Source organism: Balaenoptera physalus, assembly GCF_965194825.1.
Source record: "Balaenoptera physalus genome assembly, chromosome: 13".
NCBI classification, from domain to species: Eukaryota; Metazoa; Chordata; class Mammalia; order Artiodactyla; family Balaenopteridae; genus Balaenoptera; species Balaenoptera physalus.
Window position 1 is genome coordinate 9955139 of NC_138892.1, and position 24223 is coordinate 9979361.

At 45.3% G+C, this 24223-nt stretch overlaps 2 protein-coding genes across 7 annotated transcripts; both read right to left on the reverse strand.

The window, feature by feature from the left end:
• Positions 1 to 49: 49 nt before the first annotated feature.
• On the reverse strand, positions 50 to 2138 carry TOMM22 (translocase of outer mitochondrial membrane 22). Its single transcript, XM_082420118.1, has 4 exons — positions 1972 to 2138; positions 1607 to 1725; positions 1021 to 1138; positions 50 to 782 (listed from the first exon to the last, which is right to left on the reverse strand). The coding sequence occupies exons 1-4, from the start codon at positions 2095 to 2097 to the stop codon at positions 708 to 710; spliced, it is 438 nt and encodes a 145-aa protein (XP_082276244.1). The 5' UTR covers positions 2098 to 2138; the 3' UTR covers positions 50 to 707.
• A 5991-nt stretch (positions 2139 to 8129) lies between these two features.
• On the reverse strand, positions 8130 to 24130 carry CBY1 (chibby 1, beta catenin antagonist). 6 transcript variants are annotated; one of them, XM_082420124.1, is made up of 7 exons: positions 24001 to 24121; positions 20031 to 20149; positions 14544 to 14593; positions 11935 to 12050; positions 10585 to 10690; positions 10382 to 10500; positions 8130 to 8795 (listed from the first exon to the last, which is right to left on the reverse strand). In XM_082420124.1, the coding sequence occupies exons 4-7, from the start codon at positions 12010 to 12012 to the stop codon at positions 8715 to 8717; spliced, it is 384 nt and encodes a 127-aa protein (XP_082276250.1). In that variant the 5' UTR covers positions 12013 to 12050; positions 14544 to 14593; positions 20031 to 20149; positions 24001 to 24121; the 3' UTR covers positions 8130 to 8714. The 6 variants fall into 6 exon arrangements, with proteins under 6 accessions (XP_082276250.1, XP_082276248.1, XP_082276251.1 ...); XM_082420122.1 differs by lacking the exon at positions 14544 to 14593; XM_082420125.1 differs by lacking the exon at positions 14544 to 14593 and having other exon boundaries at positions 20031 to 20146; positions 24001 to 24104.
• Positions 24131 to 24223: the final 93 nt, after the last annotated feature.

The following is a 24223-nucleotide window of genomic DNA, read 5'->3' on the forward strand; positions in this document are numbered from 1 at the left end:
AAATGGTCTAAATAATTTCAAGGTATGTATGACAAGCACTTGGAAGACATTTTTGGTTGGAATCATTTTTTAATATTTAAATAGAAAAAGTGAGCACTGACTTTTTTTTCTCTTTTAGACACACACACGTCTAACAGCCAAAATATGCAGAGGAAATGAGCTCCTGCTCTGTCCTCCACAGTCCCCATCTTGTGGTTGAAGCTGTTGCCAGCCCTCCCTCCATCCTTTCCAACATACACAGAAATTCACAGCACAGCTGTAATGCATTTTATCTCGTGTGCACGTCCCTCTCCAACATCCCCATTCTTAAAAAGCAAACAGTCGTTAATGGTCAGGGGCACATCCTTCCCGATGGCATCAGTTCCTACCCCACAATGGGATAGTGAGGAGATCTTCCGTCAGAAGTAATTGAGTGAAAGGGGTGGGATGGCCGGAGCTGGAGTAACTGTCTGTACTGCTGCACTCTGGTATCAGAGTGAGGACAGAAGAAATAAGTCAGGAGAGCATGGAGGGCACAGCTGCAAGTGAGGAGTCTCTCCATGAGACAATGTGGGGAGAATTCTCCCCACCAGGTTTAGATAGATCAATGTGCCAAAGTTAAAAAAAAATAAAATAAAATAAAAAAAAATTCCAATAATCAGCAGTTCAAACACTAGTGAATTTTCAAACTTCTCCCACCAAGACAGGCCAAACATAGCAGTAACAATCTAGATCTTTCCGGGAAGTGAAGGTAGAGCCCCGGGCATTCCTCCTGACAGCCCTGTATTAGGCCCTAGAAGTATCTGGAAAAGAAAAGGAGGGGTGTAAGGCACTGTACAGACCTAGGGCTCTCATCTTCATCATACCTGTCCAGGCAGACAAGGTCTACGAAAACAACGCTGAGGGCGCAGTCAGGCACCGAAAAGAGTGCGGGTCGTATCCCAATCCCTACCGGCACGTTACCCGCCCTACCTATAGGTGCTGGAGGAATAAACACCCTGCGTCTCCACTACCGGCAAAAAGCCCAGGGTCCGGGCTCACCTGCCGCTGCTGCAGCTGCTGCTGCTGCTCCATCTGCAGCTTCTCGGTCTCAAAGACGACCGGAAGCACGAGGATCATGAAGGAAGTGGTTCCAATCCACAAGGCTGCCCTGGAAAACCTGCGGCGGGAGCGGGAGCATGATGGCAAGACAAAAACACGCAGCTTCACCGAGAACTCACCAGTAACCAAATCTCTCACCCTGCACACTCCAATGTTTTTGGTAGCGTGTTCTACCCAACTCCTGCTCTGTACTCCCACCGGAAACAGGAGGAGCAGTTCCAGGGACGGTGCATCTAGTGAGAGCAGTCTGAACATTCTCCTGAGTTTTCACAGTGCTACTTACACATCAATTACATCACATAATCTGAGATGATCCTCACAACGACCCTGCCCAATAAGAATCCTCACTTTACAGACGAGGAAATAAAGACCAAGAAAGGTTAAAGTAGCATCAGTCCAAGGTCACTCAGTGATCTAGCTGGCGGGCTGCCCTCCAACCCAGGTCTGCTGCTCCCAAAGCCCGTGTTCATTCAGGGCACCTCAGTCACCCCAGGCACACCCCAATGTCTTTGCCCTCGTCCCTTACCTGTACATTTTTTGAGCCACGAAGAGGGAGAGATCAAAAGTGGCTCCAGCCGCGGACCGGACTCTCTCCGGAAACATCTCCGTCAGACCCCACAGTCTCTCCGACAGAGTCTCATCTAACTGTGGTGGAAGAGGCGCGGATATGGGCCAAAGCAGCGGTAACCACCCCCCGACGCCGGGACATGCCGGTCCCCTGGAGCTAGGGCACCCCGGCCCCAGCGGGGCCTCACCCCGCCTCCCGGAGACGCCTCTGCCCGGACCTCTCCAGGCTGCGCGACGCGCCTTCGTCCCGCTCCTGCAGCACGCGGAGCCCTCACCCCCGCTCCCCGCCCGCACCCTCCCAGCCCGCCCCGCGGCGCCCAGTACCTCCTCGTCGTCTTCCTCCTCCAGCTCCTCCTCAGGCTTCTCGGCATCGCCTTTCGGAAGCAATTCGTCCGGGGACAGCGGCACCCCAGGGCCGGCGGCGGCGGCGGCGGCGGCGGCAGCAGCCATGGCTGTGGGGGACACCGGAAGCGGAAGAGGAGAGGCGAGTGCAGCGCCGACGGCGGACAGAGCCGCCCTTCCGGGAGCCGGAGGCTGGAGGGCTGGGGAAGAGCGCCGCCCTCTGGTAGGCGGGCTTCACCGGCCTTCAGCAAAGGGCAGCTGGGAGGGTGGATAACGTGAGACACGTGGGAAACTTATTAAAGCCCTGAATCGGGGTGCGTCAGCGGTAATTCTGTTCTGTGGGCTTAGGGTGAGCCCGAAAATCTGCATTTTAACAAGCCTCCCAGAGATCACACGTAGACAAACACGAATCCAGTTTCATTTCCCTGAGGGCTGTGTTTGGTAGGAGTAAATTAGAGATTTGGAGATTTATTGGTCTTCTGGGAAAACGTCAAGCAAACAGTCCCAATGTACTAAAACAAAGGCGAGTGTGTACCAGGCACTGTTTGTGCGTGCGAAGGGCGGGGGTGGGAGGGGCCCTCATTTAATCTTTACATCAACCCACTGAGGTGCTACTATCCCCCTTTTTTTTTTTTTTTTTTTGGCCGGGCCATGCCGTATGCGAGAACTTAGTTCCCCAACCAGGGATGGAACCAGTGCCCCCTGCATTGGAAGCCGAAAGTCTTAACCACTGGACTACCAGGGAAGTCCCTATTGTCCCCATTTTAGAAATGAGGAGATTGAGGCACAGTACAGGGTTGCTGCAAGTATTTCTGGAGGATGGATTTCAAGACGTGGGTTTGCTGGCCAAAAAGTATGAACATTTAAAAATTTGGTAGGTATTAGCTAATTGCCCTCGGAATTATTATATCACATACTTTCACAATAGTAAATGGAAGTGTCCTTTTCTCCACACCCTCCCCAGCATTAGGTATTATCCATATTTTCATATGATGGATGAAAATGCTTCTTTTTATAATGTGTCCCACAAGTTATTAATACAAGGGTAATTAGATATACCTCTTTAGACAACTGACCATGGAACCGAAGAACCTCAGGATTGGACAGTCCCGATCCTTATCTGATACTTGAGAGACTTGTCCTGTGCTTACATATTCCGGGGAGGGCAGGTGGGGGTTTGCACTTTCTCCAGATAGAGTCCTCAGTCCTCTTTATCTTTGGATAGGGCAGCTCTAACTACAAAAAGCCTTCATGTCACAAAAGGGTGCCTACTGTCTGATTCCATTAGATAAAAAAAGACAGGCAAAACCAATCTATGGTGAGAAAGGTAGTGATTCCCTTTGAGGAGGAAGAGGAGGTAATATTTGGGAAGGCAGGAGAGTTTCTGGGGTGCTAGTAAAGTTCTATTTCTTGACGTGTGTGGTGTTTACATGGGTATGCCCATTTTGGATAATTCATCGGGCTGTACATTTATGAATTATACTTTTTGCATGTATTTAAATTTTTTTTAAAAGTAGGCTTGAAACCAAGCAGGACCCTGTGGGTCCCTCCCGGGTACAAATCCTTTCCCTGTCCCTGTTTCTTGTTTGTAGGAAACAGGCTTCTTTCAGCTTCCCTGACCTTCCCTGAGTTCCAAAGGGCAGGTTCAAACAGTTGCTAATCAGGGAAGGGATGGAATGCAGAAACAAAGGAGGAGCAGTCAAGAAACAGTGCAGCGATCCTGGTTCCTCCTCAAGAGATACACATAACCTTTGGGTTCTGCTGCAGGAACTAAGGTCCCCACGCAGGTGGAGGATGGTAAACTCAGGCTGAGAGCAAGATTCCTGCAGCACCACCCTGTTACCTCACCACCAACCAATCAGAAGAAAGTCTGCACACAGTGGAAGATAAGGAAGACTCTGACCCTCTCCCCAAATGATTCTCCCAGAATCTTTGGAGTTGGTTTTTGGACATGAGTCCGCCTTCTCCCCAGGTTGCTGACCTCCTGAATAAAGCAACCTTTCTTTTCCAACCAACACTTGTCTGAGTATTGGCTTTCGAGCAGTGAGCAGCTGAACCTGAGTTCAGTAACAGGCTAGCTTTACATAAACGCAAGGGCAATCAAATGCCAATGGCTTTTGATTCTCTTATGGGCTCTTTTAAGAAATGCTGGAAGACCAACACTCTTGAAGGGTAGAGAAGGAAGTCTTATGTGGAAACTACAGACATCATTGACTCTGATGAAATAAAATTCATATTTTATGGCAAGACAAGAAAAATTTAAACATAAAATCTTTCTTTGCCTGTTTGGGCCTCCTCCCTCCCCTTTAGTGTGTATTGTGCACCTGCATTAACCAGACCTCCTTAGGAGATAACCTTCCTTCTTGTAAAAGGCCATGATGACCCATGACCCACTACTCCCTGTGTACACATAGATCTGGATTGTGTAAACTGTCAATAATACGTCATTTAACATATAGCACTCTGTCTCAAAAACTTATATAACTGTGCTTTGACCTCTAACAGATGGGAAAATTCTCAGAGCTTTCTGAGAGGCTTTCTCCAGGTTATAATCCTCAATTTGGCTCAAATAAAAGCCTCCATTTCTTTCTTAGATCGACTGATTAATCTTTTTTTTTTTTCCATCGACAACTCTAAGTGGAAAGTCACAATGCTAATATGAAGAAGTTTTTGGAAAACTTTGACAAATTAATTTTGTTTATATTCACAAACAGTACATGATTTTTTAAAAAATCTATGTTTAAGGCTGAAAGAGCTCTTTCAATATTTATGAAATTGTCAAAGGATTAGAAAAAATATTGAGAATCATGTCATGCAGAGCATTCAAACCTTAGGAATAGATGTGATGATCTAGAAAAGGCAAAGTGAGAAAGACAGAGCCCTGTGGAATCAGACAGGTCAGGGGGTACTTAGTCAAAATCATAGACAGAAAGTAGAATGGTGGTTGCCAGGGGCTGGCAGGGAGGAGGAGATGGGGAGTTAGTTTTTGATGGGTATACAACAGCTTCAGTTTTACAAGATGAACAGTTATGGAGATGGGTGGTGGTGATGGCTGTACAACAGAATGAATGTACTAATATTACTTAACTGTATGCTTTAAAATAGTTAAGATGGTAAATTTTATGTTATGCGTTTTGCCACATAAAACAATTAAAAGCAAAAAAAAATCAGAGTAATAACAACAAGAAAAACAGAACAACTATCCCCCAAAAAAGGTCAGGGGTGGGGAGGGGCACCTTCTTCCCCCAATCCAAGAGATTCGAGGAGGAGCTGCTGGAGATGAAGGAGGGAAACCTTCACTGAAGGTTTCAAGGGGAAATGCTCAGTGGCAGCAAAGAAGACATATGGTAAGACTGATGCCAGCCCAGGGGCCTCAATCGAAGCACAAGTGAGGGTGCCATCAAGTAAATGGTAATGTCCCATGCTGGGCACAAAGCTGACTCTGCCAGCTGGATGGTGACGAGGTGTTCTGGAAACCCACCCCCTAGCTCCTCTCATTCCCTATCCCTCAAGTCCATGGTCTCCACCTTTCCTGTTCCTGTCTTGTCAGAACGTGAAACTGGTAGTATAGTAGTTCCTAATTCAGTTCGCTTCCATGTGGGGCGTAGATCCCTTTGAGAATTTTACAAAAGCTGTAAGTACTCCCCCCAATAAAACATACACATTAGCCCATATCTGTACAATTGTGCATATGGATCCCCTTGTTACGCCTCAAACTGTAAGATTTCCTCTGATTTTTTTGCACTCCCTCCCTCACACCCGCAGAACTTTCCATCTCAGCTCTTCAGTAACAGTTCTTCCCTAATCTGACACTCAGCTCAGAAATTTACAAAACCGTTGTAGTGATTACAAATGATAATGTCAAGTAGACAGCACTATTTACTTGGGTGCCCGCAGAAGTAGTAGATTAGGTCAATAAAGGCTTTGAGGAGGAAGTATTTTAGCCAGAACCTAATAGATGTATCGGACAAAGAGGTAAATCTTTAAAGTATGTAGCATTTGTTTTTTCTTTTTTTTGGCCACACTGCCCAGCTTTCAGGATCTTAGCTCCCTGACCAGGGATTGAACCTGGGTCCTCAGCAGTGAAAGCGCAGAGTCCTAACCACTGGACCGCCAGGGAATTCCTGAAAGTACGTAGCATTTCAATGGGGGGGAAAAAAACCAACAAGGGTTAGGGTGGTGACATATAGCTGATTCTTTTTCCCATTTCTTACAGATTTTCATTAATAGGATTATCCTTGACTCAGCTCACACACCACATCCATCAGCAAACTTACAATTTGATGGTGGGCTCCACCTTCAATTCCTGCCTAGAATTTGACCACTTCACCTCCTCTACTGCCACTTCCCTGGTCCCAGCCTTGCGCTCTTCAGTCTGTTCTGACCACACAGAAGCCAGAGGGATCTTTTTTTTTTTTAAAGTCAATCATAGCATTCCTCTGCTGAAACTCATCAATGGCTTGCTTCCATCATCACCCCAAATACAAGTCCTTCTTCACTGCAGAGCCATCCCACATGGCTGCAGCCCCCTCAGGTGCCAGTGATGGTGCGGAGGGGACCAGGACCCCCGTCACTATGACAACCAAACGTGCCCCTCCTGACTCCAAAGGTTTCAGTCCTAGCTCCTTCCCTCCCAGCTGTATCACCTTGCTGGGCTTGTTTCTTCATCTAAAAGCAGGGGATGACGATAACAAACTTGAAAAATTCTCATGAGAATTAGAAATATAGCCCTTCTTTGGTTTATGTCCCAATAAACCCATCATAAGTTGAAAACATAAGTCGAAAATGCATGTAATACCCCTAACCTACCAGACATCGTAGCTTAGCCAACTTACATGTGCTCAGAACACTTACATTAGCCTACAGGTGGGCAAAATCATCTAACACAAAGCCTATTTTACAAAAAGTGTTGAATATCTCATGTAATTTTTCGGATGCTGTACTGAAATGAAAAACAGAGTGGTTGTCTGGGTCCAGACTGGTTTTAAGCGTGTTGATTGTTCATCCTCGTGACTGTGTGCTGATGGGGAGCCGCAGCTCACTGCCACTGCCTCGTATCATGAGCATCGTATTGCATTTCGCTAGCCCGGAAAACTATCAAAATTCAAAATTCAAAGTACAGTTTATACTAAATGCGTATCACTTTTGTACCACCATAAAGTCGAAAAATTGTAAGTCGAACCATCATAAGTCAGGGGGACTGTCTACAGATGTCTGGTATCCAGGGTGCAGGGTAACTGGTTGCTAATGATACTGGTCTAGGAATAGGCAAACTCTCAATTGCGCCTATTATCTGCACCTGAAGATTTACACCCTCATATAACATCCTTTTCCAATGTCTTCCGAATTAGTCTCGCCTGTTATCAGGAAGGCAGGTTATGGGCTGGGGCTACAGATCGTACTTCTCTATCCATCTGCCACGGAGCTGGCCCTGAGGATGGCCTACGCACAGCAGCCTCCATTTGAGGCAGCCCCCCACCCAGCTCCCCTCTTTCACTGTGGGCTGGGAATCAGCAGGCTCCCACACTTCCGCTGTCTGATCCTAGACCAGTTTCTGAACCTCCTGGGGTTTGGTTCCTTATCTGCCAGTAGGCATGCTGACTGACAGGCCCTGCTCCAGAGGGCTGAGCTGAGGAGGAAATGAGAGTGTGAGCACCATCCTGAGCCCCATCCAGGTGGGTGACAGGTGTTCTGACCTTAGTAGCCATCCCTGGTCTAGAGCCTGGGGCTCTGTGTCCCCACCCTCAGTGCCTCCCCCCTTGACTTTGGAAGCTCGACTCCCTCTTACTGCCTTTGTCTGGCTCCCTCCCCCAGCCAGAGAAGCCCAGCTCACCGGAAGACACAGATTCCCACTCCGGGAGAGCAGCCCCCCATCCCAACCACTCGGTCCCTGCCCGGTCCAGGCTAGTTCCAACACCCCAAAAGAGGAAGGCAGGGGAATCTGAGCAGAGAGACCGCTCTGTTCCAGATCAGCCTCTGCCAACGCCCAGGAAGCTGGAATGCTTCTCCTGCAGCGGTGACCTTCCCCCACAACCTAAAAGTTCTGTCTTTGGATGGAGCATCGGAAGCCTAGAACCCAGCCTCCATTATTTACTTCTTCAAGAACTGATGTTTCTTTTTTCAGTCACTTCGGCCAGAGAGAGATTACAGAACATCATTTAATTTAAAAAAATACGGTAAACAGGAAAGTAGCACAAAAATATAGTGCTGCTGTGGGAGGTCGGTGCTTGCTGCTGAGAAGCTGAAGCCAGAGGAGGCTGTGGATTTGGGGAACGCGTGTTCTTTAAAGGAGGGAGAGAGTGGCCTGTAGGGCAGAGAACCAGGAGAGCTCCTTATCTGAGACCCCTAACAACAAGGCTCTGTACACCTGATGCCGCACCACACACAACAGTGTGAGGGGATGATACGACGAACTCCGTCCGATGAGGGTGAGCCTGGGCTGCGGGCATTTGTGTGTTAAGTGACTGGAGAACACCCAAAGGCCTCCGTCACCCCAGACCTCCCTGAGGAGGCCTCCTTATGCTGTGAAGCACAGGACTGGCCTGGAATCCACTACGCTGTCACCTTCCTACTGTCGACCTAAGGGGGCCAGTGCCTTTGGCCCCATTATATGATACTCTCCCAGGACCTAATCCACTAGTTTGGTTAAACATTCCCTCAGCCACATCCTCCTCTTCTGATGAATGCGTTTCCCCCTGTGCTCCTAACGGGTGTCTCTGGGGTCTTCATTTTCTCCGCCGGCTGACACTCTTCAGTTCATCCAGCTCCTTCTCCATTAAGTGGGATTCGGCGGTGGTCTCAGAGAGCTGGAAGTAGAGCAGCAAACCGTTATAAAGGAGGACGTTTCTGGGCTACGTTTCAGGTTGGCAAGGCCAGCCCTGCGCGCTGGGAGAAGCCCCACGGCATTTCCCTTAACGCTGCCGGCAGCCTCCACGACGGGAACCCCTTGGTAACTGGGCAGAAAGTAACCTCCTGATGACTCAGGGCCTCAAGCACTTGAAGAACATTCACCATCCATTCTATCGACATTTTTGATCACCTAGGATTGCGTGGCACTCACTGCGCGAAGGACACCAGGTTTCAGGGGATGAAAAAGGCAAATATTGGTGATTTTAAGGTTAAAGGACTAAGGTCTAAGTTGCTTTTGAGTCGTGGCTCACATAAAAATGTTTAAAAAGGGCTTCCCTGGTGGCGCAGTGGTTGAGAATCTGCCTGCTAATGCAGCAGACACGGGTTCGAGCCCTGGTCTGGGAAGATCCCACATGCCGCGGAGCAACTGGGCCCGTGAGCCACAACTGCTGAGCCTGTGCATCTGGAGCCTGTGCTCCGCAATAAGAGAGGCCGCGGCAGTGAGGGGCCTGCGCACCGCGATGAAGAGTGGCCCCCACTTGCCGCAACTGGGGAAAGCCCTCGCACAGAAATGAAGACCCAGGACAGCCATAAATAAATAAATTTTAAAAAAAAATTAAAAAAAAAAAAAAATGTTTAAAAAAGCATGCCACTTCCCGCATCAGAATCCTTCAGTGGCCTTTAGAGGAGAGGGTGGAAGACACTTCAGGCAGGGACGGAGAGATACAAACTGCAGAGGTCAGCTTACTGTGAAACAGAAGAGCTGCACTTCCCGAGCAAGACACTATTCCAAGAGCTTTGCTTATATTATTAACTCACTAATGAGGCAGATCCTACTATCGTGCCCATTTTATTGCTGAAGATACTACGTTTCTTACAGATACAGAGCAGTTAAGTAACTTGCCTGAAGTCACACAGCCAGTGGTGGAGCTGGGCCAGGGACCTGGGCAGTTTAGCTCTAGACACATGCTCTTAACCACTGCAGTGTGTGCTCTCCTGCCTCTCAACCAACCGTCACACACCCCCCTAGGCTCAACAGGTTGTTGGGTTTTTAAAAGCCACAGGAAACCGATGCCAACGCAGCGAGCGCCCCTCGGCAGGTCTGCGCGGGGCACTGACTAATGGCTGCGTGGTGCAGAACCTTGTCCAGCCAGGAGCAGGCTGTCCTTCTTCCCGAATGCCTTCATCCCAGCCTCCATTCCCACCTTTATCTTTCCACATTCAGCTCAAATATCCCTTCCCCTGCAACATCCTCCTGACTGGACAGAGGGAATCTCTCTCTCCCATGTGTGGATGCCAGGCCCCGGACAGACTCTGATCACTGCCCTTACCATGAGGCACTGTCACTATGTTTACTGTCTATCTCCCCACTAGACTGGGAGCCCTGGAGGGTGGGGACTGCGTCTGATTTGGTTTTGCATCTTTGGATTCACAGCAATGTACCTGAGCAAACTGGCACTCGACAGGTGTGGGCTGGCTAAAAGGGCTCGCAGTGGACCTGCCCAAGGAGAGCCAAGGCTTCCCTCCCCACCACCCTCCTCACCATGTCCAACAGGATGTCCACCTTCAGCCGCAAGAGGTTGTTCTCTTCCTCCAGCTGCTGGTTCCGCCTCCGGAGGCGCTGGGCCTCCCTCCGGTCCACGCCTCCGCTAATCCCTGTCTCTGGCGGAAGGACACAAGCAGCAGTCACAAGGGCGGTTTCCTTCCACCATCTTGCTGGGCAAAATGGTAGGAAATGCAGCCCACCTGCTATCCACTGGCCGTTTTCAAACTTCAGGCTCTGCCCGGCCAGGTTCATGGTGGGCGTTCCATAGTCAAGGCCCAGCTCCACCTCCCGGGTCGACCGATCCAACTGTGGGGGAGACGCGCATGCTGGCTTCGGGAGGCCGGAGCACAGGGGCTCTAGGCCCAGCACCTCTCCTGCTAACGGTACGATCCCAACAACTCTTTTCTTCTCTATAATCCTTGCCCAGCACATTTAGTAATTTTTTTTAAGTCAGAAAATTAAATAAGGTATCCCCAAAACTTTTAAACTATAAGAAGAAACGTACAGCTTTATACCACAGATATTTTCTGGAAAAGCTATATATGCTGAAATTTGCAAACTGAATTATTTCGTATCTACAGGGCACTTACCAGTTTAAGAAATCCTACTGTAAATTTTTAATAAAGTGAAAAGTTCTTTTTAAATGTAATAAGCCCGAGCTATCATTTGTTTCTTATGGAGCTACGTATGTCCTGGAAAAGGCTTAAAATGCTAAGGCCCAATGAGTAGTAGTAGCTGTTCTTTAATGTGTTTTTCAGTGTTTCTACAGCTCACTGAGCGCCCACTCTGCACCAGGACTGGTACTGGATATACAGAAATGAATGCAACCCCTCTGCCCTCAAGGAGCTCAGAAACTGTCTTTGGAGCTGTGATATATCCTTTTTTTTTTTTTTTTTAAATTTTATTTATTTATTTATTTATTTATGGCTGTGTTGGGTCTTCGTTTCTGTGCGAGGGCTTTCTCTGGTTGTGGCAAGCGGGGGCCACTCTTCATCGCGGTGCGCGGGCCTCTCACCATCGCGGCCTCTCTTGTTGCGGAGCACAGGCTCCAGATGCGCAAGCTCAGCAATTGTGGCTCACGGGCCCAGTCGCTCCACGGCATGTGGGATCTTCCCAGACCAGGGCTCGAACCCGTGTCCCCTGCATTGGCAGGCAGATTCTCAACCACTGCGCCACCAGGGAAGCCCCGATATATCCTTTTGAATGCTCTTAATGATAGCAAAACATCATCCTTTGAGAATAAATTTGATTCTTAGACAGGACTAAAACTGATTCCTGGACAAGTCTTGGGAGTAAAGTGAAGTCAAATTGGAAAACATCATTTGGTCCCCAAATCATAATGAGGACGACTATCTTTTAAGGTTCTTCAACAAGCTCTGACAATAATTCCCAAAAAGGAGTTAAAAAATGTTTTCAGCAATAGCAATAATATGAATTAAAAGGACGCCCTCCCACGAGGATACCTCTGGAGGACCACACTTTCCATAAGAAACCAGGCTTGACGTTCCAGTCACGCTGCACACCAGGTTGAGCCCCGTGCTGACACTCACATTATGCAGGTTGGAGAGAGACGCAGACTTCCGAGGGGGCGTCTTCTTCGGACTGAATGTACTCCCAAAGAGAGGCATCTTTGGCCTGATGAAGGAAAGGTCAATGCTCCCTTCTCCTAGGGTCAGAAAAAGTCAGGGATACAAAGAGTTGGGTCAGTGACCTTGCGCCCCTGTCCTGGAATCATGAAAACACACATCTTCTCACGCGGCCATTAACAATCCTGGGTAACAGTCCTCAGCTTCCATGTGCTGAGCGCTCACTGTATGCTAGGCATAGTGCCAAAACCTTGGCAGTATCCCAGGCCTCACAACCACTCTCTGTTTAGTACCTCTTCCTGTACCTATTTGACAGATGATGTTTAGAAAGACTAAGGTCCTAAGTGTGAGCGAGTATTAGAACGCAGGTCTGTGTGTCTCTACAGTTCACGTTAACCACAGGCAAGTGCCTAACTGGCCTGTCTTAAGTTTTGTCACAAATTGGCATCACCAGATTTACACTCTAGGGCAAGGCATGTGATCCTACTTATTCATGAACACTGGTAAGACTCACAGCTAGGGTAACAGCTTTTACATATACTCCATTTTCAAGAAATGAAGGCTTTTCTGGGACTTGCCTTTTTGCTTTTTTATTGGTTTCTTTTTAAGTTTTCTTCGTTTTCCTTAAAATTTTATTTATTTATTTTTGGCTGCATTGGGTCTTCGTTGCTGCGCGCGGGCTTTCTCTAGTTGCGGGGAGCGGGGGCTACTCTTTGTTGTGGTGCACGGGCTTCTCATTGCAGTGGCTTCTCTTGTTGCGGAGCGCGGGCTCTAGGCGCATGGGTTTCAGTAGCTGTGGCACGAGGGCTCAGCAGCTGTGGCTCACAGGCTCTAGAAAGCAGGCTCAGTAGTTGTGGTGCACGGGCTTAGTTGCTCTGCGGCATGTGGGATCTTCCCGGACCAGGACTCGAACCTGTGTCCCCTGCATTAGCAGGTGGATTCTTAACCACTGCACCACCAGGGAAGTCCTATTGGTTCCTTTTTGATTAAAGAAGTTCTTAATTTTAATGGGATCTAACTTATCAAAAAATTTTTTTAATGATTAGTGTTTTTGTGTCCTATTTAAGAAATTTTTGCCTACTGTAAGGTCATGATATTTTCATATATTAACTTTTGGAAACGTTCTCTTTCGGCTTTCACATTTAGGACTATGACTCATCTGCAATTAACTTTTGTATGTGGTGTGGGGCAGGGTCACAGTTCATTTCTTCCCATGCATTACACAATTTTAATGTGTAATACACAAACAGCTTAAAAGGATTCCCTCTAAGAAATTGTAGACTGATGATAACAATAATGAAAGCACAGGTGAGCAAAAAGAAAGTACCAGAGCTCTCCCTTTTCCTACTCCCATGTATAAAAAAATCTTCCTTCACCACATTATGAGATAGAAATAGTAATGAGTTTATCATATCTGATAGGAAGTTGGCCAAAAAAACAGGGAATTTCTCAAGACTATCTGCAACAAGGTTTTATGTCAACTATCATTAAAAGATAACTCATGGTAGGAATTCATCACAATTAGCAAGACATATATTAAATGAGAAAATGAAGAAGAAATTCTGTGCCGTTTTCAGTGATGCAGAAATTAACATCACTAAAATTAATGATAAAAGTTTAGAAGCTTCTTTGGAAGCTTTACAATACATATATACACTATACAAAAATATATGCATATATGACTTATAAATAAATAAATAAGACATTTAGAGGTATGTGCTCATAAGAGTTTTACTGGTATGTGTTTGTGATTAAAAACAGTGGTAGAGGGCTTCCCTGGTGGCGCAGTGGTTGAGAATCTGCCTGCCAACGCAGAGGACACGGGTTCGAGCCCTGGTCTGGGAAGATCCCACATGCCGCGGAGCGACTAGGCCCGTGAGCCACAACTACTGAGCCTGCGCGTCTGGAGCCTGTGCTCCACAACAAGAGAGGCTGCAATAGTGAGAGGCCCACGCACAACGATGAAGCTTGGCCCCCGCTTGCCGCAACTAGAGAAAGCCCTCCCACAGAAACGAAGACCCAACACAGCCAAAAATAAATAAATAAATAAATTTAAAAACAAACAAACAAACAGTGGTACAGAGCCCTTAACCAAGATGGCAGAGTAGAAGGACGTGCTCTCACTCCCTCTTGCGAGAACACCAGAATCACAACTAGCTGCTGGACAATCATCGACAGGAAAACACTGGAATTCACCAAAAAAGATACTCCACATCCAAAGACAAGGGAGAAGCCACAGTGAGACAGTAGGAGGGGCTCAATCACAGTAAAATCAAATCCCATAACTGCTGGGTGGGTGACTCACAGACTGGAGAACACTTATACCACAGAAGTCCACCCACTGGAGTGAAGGTTCTGAGCCCCACGTCAGGCTTCCCAACCTGGGGGTCTGGCAACGGGAGGAGGAATTCCTAGAGAATCAGACTTTGAAGGCTAGTGGGATTTGATTGCAGGACTTTGACAGGACTGGGGGAAACAGAGACTCCACTCTTGGAAGGCACACACAAAGTAGTGTGCGCATCGGGACCCAGGGGAAGGAGCAGTGACCCCAGGGGAGACTGAACCAGACCTACCTGCTAGTGTTGGAGGGTCTCTTGCAGATGTGGGGGGTGGCTGTGTGTCACTGTGGGGACAAGGACACTGGCAGCAGAAGTTCTGGGAAGTACTCCTTGGCGTGAGCCCTCCCAGAGTCTGCCATTAGCCCCACCAAAGAGCCCAGGTAGTCTCCAGTGTTGGGTTGCCTCAGGCCAAACAACCAACAGGGAGGGAACCCAGCCCCACCCATCAGCAGTCAAGCAGATTAAAGTTTTGCTGAGCTCTGCCCACCAGAGCAACAGTCAGCTCTACCCACCACCAGTCCCTCCCATCACGAAACTTGCACAAGCCTCTTAGATACACCCATCCACCAGAGGGCAGAGAGCAGAAGCAAGAAGAACTACAATCCTGCAGCCTGTGGAACAAAAACCACATTCACAGATAGACAGACAAGATGAAAAGGCAGAGGGCTATGTACCAGATGAAGGAACAAGATAAAACCCCAGAAAAACAACTAAATCCAGTGGAGATAGGCAACCTTCCAGAAAAAGAATTCAGAATAATGATAGTGAAGATGATCCAGGACCTCGGAAAAACAATGGAGGCAAAGATCGAGAAGATGCAAGAAATGTTTAACAAACACCTAGAAGAATTAAAGAACAAACAAACAGAGAAGAACAATACAATAACTGAAATGAAAACTACACTAGAAGGAATCAATAGCAGAATACCTGAGGCAGAAGAACGGATAAGTGACCTGGAAGACAGAATGGTGGAATTCACTGCTGCGGAAGAGAATAAAGAAAAAAGAATGAAAAGAAATGAAGACAGCCTAAGAGACCTCTGGGACAACATTAAACGCAACAACATCCGCGTTATAGGGGTCCCAGAAGGAGAAGAGAGAGAGAAAGGACCAGAGAAAATATTTGAAGAGATTATAGTCAAAAACTTCCCTAACATGGTAAAGGAAATAGCCACCCAAGTCCAGGAAGCGCAGAGAGTCCCATACAGGATAAACCCAAGGAGAAACACGCCGAGACACACAGTAATCAAATTGGCAAAAATTAAAGACAAAGAAAAACTTATTGAAAGCACCAAGGGAAAAATGACAAATAGCATACAAGGGAACTCCCATAAGGTTAATAGCTGACTTCTCAGCAGAAACTCTACAAGCCAGAAGGGAATGGCATGATATACTTAAAGTGATGAAAGGGAAGAACCTACAACCAAGATCACTCTACCCGGCAAGGATCTCATTCAGATTTGATGGAGAAATCAAAAGCTTTACAGACAAGCAAAAGCTAAGAGAATTCAGCACCACCAAACCAGCTCTACAACAAATGCTAAAGGAACTTCTCTAAGTGGGAAACACAAGAGAAGAAAAGGACCTACAAAAACAAACCCAAAACAATTAAGAAAATGGTCATAGGAAGATACATATAGATAATTATCTTAAACATGAATGGATTAAATGCTCCAACCAGAAGACACAGGCTTGCTGAATGGATACAAAAACAAGACCCATATATATGCTGTCTACAAGAGACCCACTTCAGACCTAGGGACACATACAGACTGAAAGTGAGGGGATGGAAAAAGATATTCCATGCAAATGGAAATCAGAAGAGAGCTGAAGTAGCAATACTCATATCAGATAAAATAGACTTTAAAATAAAGAATGTTACAAGAGACAAGGAAGGACACTACATAATGATCAAGGGATCAATCCAAGAAGAAGATATAACAATTATAAATATATATGCACCCAACACAGGAGCACCTCAATACATAAGACAACTGTTAACAGCTATAAAAGAGGAAATTGACAGTAACACAATAATAGTGGGGGACTTTAACACCTCACTTACACCAATGGACAGATCATCCAAGATGAAAATAAACAAGGAAACAGAGGCTTTAAATGACACAATAGACCAGGTAGATTTAATTGATATTTAAAGGACATTCCATCCAAAAACAGCAGATTACACTTTCTTCTCAATTGCGCACGGAACATTCTCTAGGATATATCACATCTTGGGTCACAAATCAAGCCTCAGTAAATTTAAGAAAATTGAAATCATATCAAGCATCTTTTCTGACCACAACGGTATGAGATTAGAAATGAATTACAGGGAAAAAAACGTAAAGAACACAAACACATGAAGGCTAAACAATACGTTACTAAATAACCAAGAGATCACTGAAGAAATCAAAGAGGAAATCAGAAAATATCTAGAGACAAATGACAATGAAAACACGATGATCCAAAACCTATGGGATGCAGCAAAAGCAGTTCTAAGAGGGAAGTTTATAGCTATACAATCCTACCTCAAGAAACAAGAAAAATCTCAAATAAACAATCTAACCTTACACCTAAAGGAACTAGAGAAAGAAGAGCAAACAGAGCCCAAAGTTAGCAGAAGGAAAGAAATCATAAAGATCAGAGCAGAAATAAATGAAATAGAAACAAAGAAAACAATAGCAAAGATCAATAAAACTAAAAGCTGGTTCTTTGAGAAGATAAACAAAATTGATAAACCGTTAGCCAGACTCATCAAGAAAAAGAGGGAGAGGACTCAAATCAATAAAATCAGAAATGAAAAAGGAGAAGTTACAACAGACACTGCAGAAATACAAAGCATCCTAAGAGACTACTACAAGCAACTCTATGTCAATAAAATGGACCACCTGGAAGAAATGGATAAATTCTTAGAAAGGTATAACCTTCCAAGACTGAACCAGGAAGAAATAGAAAATATGAACAGACCAATCACAAGTAATGAAATTGAAACTGTGATTAAAAATCTTCCAACAAACAAAAGTCCAGGACCAGATGGCTTCACGGGTGAATTCTATTAAACATTTAGAGAAGAGCTAACACCCATCCTTCTCAAACTCTTCCAAAAAACTGCAGAGGAAGGAACACTCCCAAACTCATTCTATGAGGTCACCATCACCCTGATACCAAAACCAGACAAAGGTACTTCAAAAAAAGAAAATTACAGACCAATATCACTGATGAATATAGATGCAAAAATCCTCAGCAAAATACTAGCAAACAGAATCCAACAACACATTAAAAGGATCATACACCATGATCAAGTGGGATTTATCCCAGGGATGCAAGGATTCTTCAATACACGCAAATCAATCAATGTGATACAACATATTAACAAAATGAAGAATAAAAACCATATGATCACCTCAATAGATGCAGAAAAAGCTTTTGACAAAATTCAACACCCATTTATGATAAAAACTCTCCAGAAAGTGGGCATGGAGGGAACCTACCTCAACATAATAAAGGCCATATACAACAAACCCACAGCAAACATCATCTCAATGGTGAAAAACTGAAAGCATTTCCTCTAAGATCAGGAACAAGACAAGGATGTCCACTCTCACCACTATTATTCAACATAGTTTTGGAAGTCCTAGCTATGGCAATCAGAGAAGAAAAAGAAATAAAAGGAATACAAATTGGAAAAGCAGAAGTAAAACTGTCACTGTTTGCAGAGGACATGATACTATACATACAGAATCCCAAAAATGCCACCAGAAAACTACTAGAGCTAATGAATGAGTTTGGTAAAGTTGCAGTTTACAAAATTAATGCACAGAAATCTCTTGCATTCCTATACACACTAATGATGAAAAATCTAAAAGAGAAATTAAGGAAACACTCCCATTTACCATTGCAACAAAAAGAATAAAATACCTAGGAATAAACCTACCTAGGGAGACAAAAGACCTGTATGCAGAAAACTATAAGACACTGATGAAAGAAATTAAAGATGATACAAATAGATGGAGAGATATACCATGTTCTTGGATTGGAAGAATCAATATTGTGAAAATGACTATACCACCCAAAGCAATCTACAGATTCAATGCAATCCCTATCAAATTACCAATGGCATTTTTTACGGAACTAGAACAAAAAATCTTAAAATTTGTATGGAGACACAAAAGACCCCGAATAGCCAAAGCAGTCTTGAGGGAAAAAAACGGAGCTGGAGGACTTCAGACTATACTACAAAGCTACAGTAATCAAGACAATATGGTACTGGCACAAAAACAGAAACATAGATCAATGGAACAAGATAGAAAGCCCAGAGATAAACCCACGCTCCTATGGTTAACTAATCTATGACAAAGGAGGCGAGGATATACAATGGAGAAAAGACCGTCTCTTCAATAAGTGGTGCTGGGAAAACTGGACAGCTACATGTAAAAGAATGAAATTAGAACACTCCCTAACACCATACACAAAAATAAACTCAAAATGGATTCGAGACCTAAATGTAAGACCGGACACTATAAAAGTCTCAGAGGAAAATATAGGAAGAACACTCTTTGACATAAATCACAGAAAGATCTTTTTTGATCCACCTCCTAGAGTAATGGAAATAAAAACAAAAATAAACAAATGGGACCTAATGAAACTTTAAAGCTTTTGCACAGCAAAGGAAACCATAAACAAGATGAAAAGACAACCCTCAGAATGGGAGAAAATATTTGCAAACAAGTCAACGGACAAAGGATTAATCTCCAAAATATATAAGCAGCTCATGCAGCTCAGTATTAAAAAAAACAAACAACCCCATCCAAAAATGGGCAGAAGACCTAAAGAGACATTTCTCCAAAGAAGTCATACAGATGGCCAAAAGCACATGAAAAGCTGCTCAACATCACTAATTATTAGAGAAATGCAAATCAAAACTACAATGAGGTACCACCTCACACCAGTTAGAATGGGCGTCATCAGAAAATCTACAAATAACAAATGCTGGAGAGGGTGTGGAGAAAAGGGAATCCTCTTGCACTGTTGGTGGGAATGTAAATTGCTACAGCCACTATGGAGAACAGTATCAAGGTTCCTTAAAAAACTAAAAGTAAAATTACCATATGATCCAGCAATCCCACTACTGGGCATATACCCAGATAAAACCATAATTCAAAAAGACACATGCACCCCAATGTTCACTGCAGCACTATTTACAATAGCCAGGTCATGGAAGCAACCTAAATGCCCATCGACAGACGAATGGATATAGAAGAGGTGGTACATATATACAATGGAATATTACTCAGCCATAAAAAGGAATGAAATTGGGCCATTTGTTGAGACGTGGATGGATCTAGAGACTGCCATACAGAGTGAAGTAAGTCAGACAGAGAAAAACAAATATCGTATATTAACGCATATATGTGGAACCTAGAAAAATGGTACAGATGAACCAGTTTGCAAGGCAGAAATTGAGACACATGTAGAGAACAAACGTAGGGACACCAAGGGGGGAAAGCGGCGGGGGGGTGGGGGTGGTGGTGTGATGAATTGGGCGACTGGGATTGACATGTATACACTGATGTGTATAAAACTGATGACTAATAAGAACCTGCTGTATAAAAAAATAAATTAAATAAAATTCCAAAAAAACCCCACCAACAAACAGCGGTAGACCCACAACCTGGAAGATGGCATTTGGGCTGGGGCACAACACTTTAGGACTTGGACAAACCAGAATGATTCCAGCTTGGTGGTGGACGGGACAGCACTGAGGACTAAGATGATGAGGGAATTTGAAGCTGTGCTACCATGTCATCCAAAACACAGTGGAAGCCCCTGGCATTGTTTCTGCTGGAAAAAAGAAAAAGGGTGGAAGAGGGAAGACAATTAATCTTATGTCTACAGAGGGCGGAACAGGAATGAAATGGGAATATCCAGGAAGAAAGATTTTTTAAAAAAATTTATTTATTTATTTATTTTTAGCTGTGTTGGGTCTTCATTGCTGTGCGTGGGCTTTCTCTAGTTGCGGTGAGCGGGGGCTACTCTTTGTTGCAGTGTGCAGGGTTCTCATTGTCACGGCTTCTCTTGTTGCGGAGCATGGGCTCTAGGCACGCAGGCTTCAGTAGTTGTGGCATGTGGGTTCAGTAGTTGTGGCTTGTGGGCTCTAGACCTAGACCTCAGGCTCAGTAGTTGTGGCACACAGGCTTAGTTGCTCCGCAGCATGTGGGATCTAGACCTCAGGCTCAGTAGTTGTGGCGCACGGGATTAGTTGCTCTGCGGCATGTGGGATCTTCCCGGGCCAGGGCTCGAACCTGTGTCCTTTGCATTGGCAGGCAGATTCTTAACCACTGCGCCAACAGGGAAGCCCCAGGAAGAAAGATTTTTAACTCAAAAAAGAAAAGGTCACAACAAAAACTAACTAATATCATTTCCTGCGTATCCACTAGGGTTTGGACACAATGCTGGGCACACTTCATAAATTTCTTTTATTCCTTGTAGTAACCCCATAAGGTAATTTTCCTGTCCATATCAGAGATGAGAAAACTAGGGCTCGGAGAAGTTATCCAATTTTCCCAAGGTCCACAGCCATGGTCAGCTGGCTAAAGATGTGTATCAAATTATCCTCGTATTAATAACTTGTTGGGGGGACTTCCCTGGTGGCACATTGGTTAAGAATCCTCCTGCCAGTGTAGGGCACATGGGTTCGATCCCTGGTCTGGGAAGATCCCACATGCTGCGGAGCAACTAAGCCTGTGCACCACCGCTACTGAGCCTGCACTCTAGAGCCCACAAGCCACAACTACTGAGCCTGCATGCTGCAACTACTAAAGCCCGTGTGCCTAGAGCCCATGCTCTGCAACAAGAGAAGCCACCGCAATGAGAAGCCTGCGCACCGCAACAAAGACCAGCCCCCGCTTGCCGCAACTAGAGAAAGCCCGCGTGCAGCAATAAAGACCCAACACAGCCAAAAATAAATAAATTAATTAATTAAATTAATAAATAAAATTTAAAAATTAAAAAAATTTTTTTTAATTTTAAAAAGTAAAAAATTTTTAATTAAAAAATTTAAAATTAAAAAAATCAAAAGATAAATTAAAAATTAAAAAAAAACTTATGGGAGGGAAGAGAAATGGGAACATATTGTATATGTATAACTGATTCACTTTGTTATAAAGCAGAAGCTAACACACCATTGTAAGGCAATTATACTTCAATAAAGATGTTTAAAAAAAAAAAACTTATGGGGTACATCATAAAAGGAAGCATTTTCATCCATCACACTGGCAAAATTTAAGAGCTCAATAATATCCAATGCTGGTGAGGGTATGGAGAAAAAGATACTTTCATTTACTCTTCGTGGAAACATAAGATGCTATCATTTTTTCAATTAGGCAAAACCTAGCAAAGTTTTTCATGTGCATACTTTTTGGGCAGCAAATCTGCTTCTAAAAACTCTCCTCCAGAAAGAATTGGACATGTTCACACAAATGTTCTCTATTGTTGATAACAGCACAAAATAATAAACAATCCAAAATGCCTACCAATGGTTGCTGTAGCCAAATACATCGTGGCACATTCTTATAAGGGAGTACTAGATGGCAAGTAAAGACAGACAGACAGACAGCTGTACATGGACCACTCTAACATTAACAAAGCAAGCGAGGGACTTCCTTGGTGGCGCAGTGGTTAAGAACCTGCCTGCCAATGCAGGGGACATGGGTTCGAGCCCTGTTCCAGGAAGATCCCACGTGCCGCGGAGCAACTAAGCCCGTGCACCACAACCGCTGAGGCTGCGCTCCAGAGCCCGAGAGCCACAACTACTGAGCCCACATGCCTAGAGCCCGTGCTCCACAACGAGAAGCCACCGCAATGAGAAGTCTGCGCACCGCAACGAAGAGTTAGCCTCCGCTCGCTGCAACCAGAGAAAGCCCGCCCACAGCAACGAAGACCAAACGCAGCCAAAAATAAATAAATTAATTAATTTTTTAAAAAAAGCAAGCAACAGAACAATGTGTATACTATAATCTCACATGACAAGACAAAAAGAAAATAAAAAGCGAGAATATAGGTCGCTAAATAAAAAAGATTTGGAGGGATAAACTGCACACAGTGGTTAAATCTGGGAAAGGAAGTAGGATGGCTGACTCAACTGAATTTGCCATTTTTAAAAACTTCTAATTTTAATTCTAATTTTTTTTGGCCGAGTCGCGCAGCTTGCAGGATCTTAACTCCCCAACTAGGGATGGAACCTGGGCCCCTGGCAGTGAGAGCACCGAGTCCTAACCACTGGACCACCAGGGAATTCCCTGAATTTGCCATTTTAAAGGTTAAAAAAAAAACCCAAACAGCCTAATAGTGGCAATTTCATGTTACAATATAAAGTTAAATTAAAGAAATATATTTCTGTATTTAATAAATTACTACAATGATAATATATCCATAAATTACTTATGAAAAAACAAACCAAACAAATGAACAAAAAAACAGATGAAAAGCAGTCCCTGCCCCTCCAAGATCTGGAGACATTTGAAGAAGGAAAAATAAGCCAAGTTGTTCTTGCAAAGCCCACAATGGTGCTAAGAGCACTAAGCCTGAGCATATCACCTGGACACAACAGACCAAGTTCTAGGCCTGGCTCTGCCCCTCAGTTGCCCGCTAAACCCTGGCCAAGTAACTTTATTCCTCCAGGTTTTAACAAGGGCACTTCACACATGACCTCACTCATTCTCACAACACTTAAGCCAAGCACCGTCACCAATATATTACAGATGAGAAAAAGGAAGGGTCTGGACTAGCTTTTAAGTCAGATCCACTCATCTACAAACAACTCTGGCTGAGATCCTGGGATCCTAGAATATTAGTGTGGACCAAGAGGTCCCAGCTGTACCCTTGGCCCAAAGAAGCCTTCTTTCCAGTGAAACTCGCTGGAGAGAAAGGGCTCAGCACAAAGGAGAGCTTCTAGGTTCCAACCATTGCTCTGCTTCTCAACCCCAGTGGGACCCTGCAACTTACTTTCCCTGGGCCCCAAGGATAACAATAGTACCCACTCACAGACTATTTTGTGCTTCAGCGTTTTTAAAAAACTGTGGCATTTGATGCTCACAACAACCCTGGCAGAAGTAGATCAAGTAGTTTGTTCCCGTCTACAGATCAGAAAACTGAGGCTTAGAGAAGTTAAGTAACTTGCTCCCAATCACGCCGTGGGAAGGCGGTGGAATTGGGCTTCAAATAAGGTCTACTCCTCTGCGCTGATGATAATAATCACTTCAACACTGTGCAACGCTTTACAGTTTGCAATGGGCCATAAGATACATTATCTTATTTTAATCTAACAAGAAGGTGAGGAAGCGGTCTCTCGCTTTCATCGGACTCTCAAAGAGTTCAGAGCCAACCAAGTATAAGCCACGCAGGTACACGCCCACCCAGGGCTGTTAACTAACGGTAGCAAACAAACGTTCATTCGCACGCTCTGGTTAATCACCTTCACAGCTGACTTACGAGAGGAATTACCACCCCAATTTACAAACGAGGAAACACACTTGGATAAAGGAGGTGACGGGCCTGCGGTAAACGCGGCCCCCGCCCCCTACTCCGCGCCCTCCGGCTGCCCCAGCTGCGGGGAGGCCCTGGGTACCCTGGGGAACGCCCGGGTGTCCCAACCCTCCTCGGGCCCTCGGGCGACGCCGGGCTCGGAGACGTACCTGACGTGCCCCGGAAGCTGAGGTTCCAAGAGAACCCCCTCGACCTCCCGCTAGGTACCCAGCAGAGGCCGCGTCCCCCGCCGCGACCTCGACCACGGGCGCCTCCTCTCCGCCGGCCGCGCGCACGCGCACACGCAGCCCTGCCGGGCTCTACCACCGAGGGAGGTGGGGGTGCCCGGCACGGCACGGTCCCCAACGCGAGCCTACGCGAAGCACCAGAAAC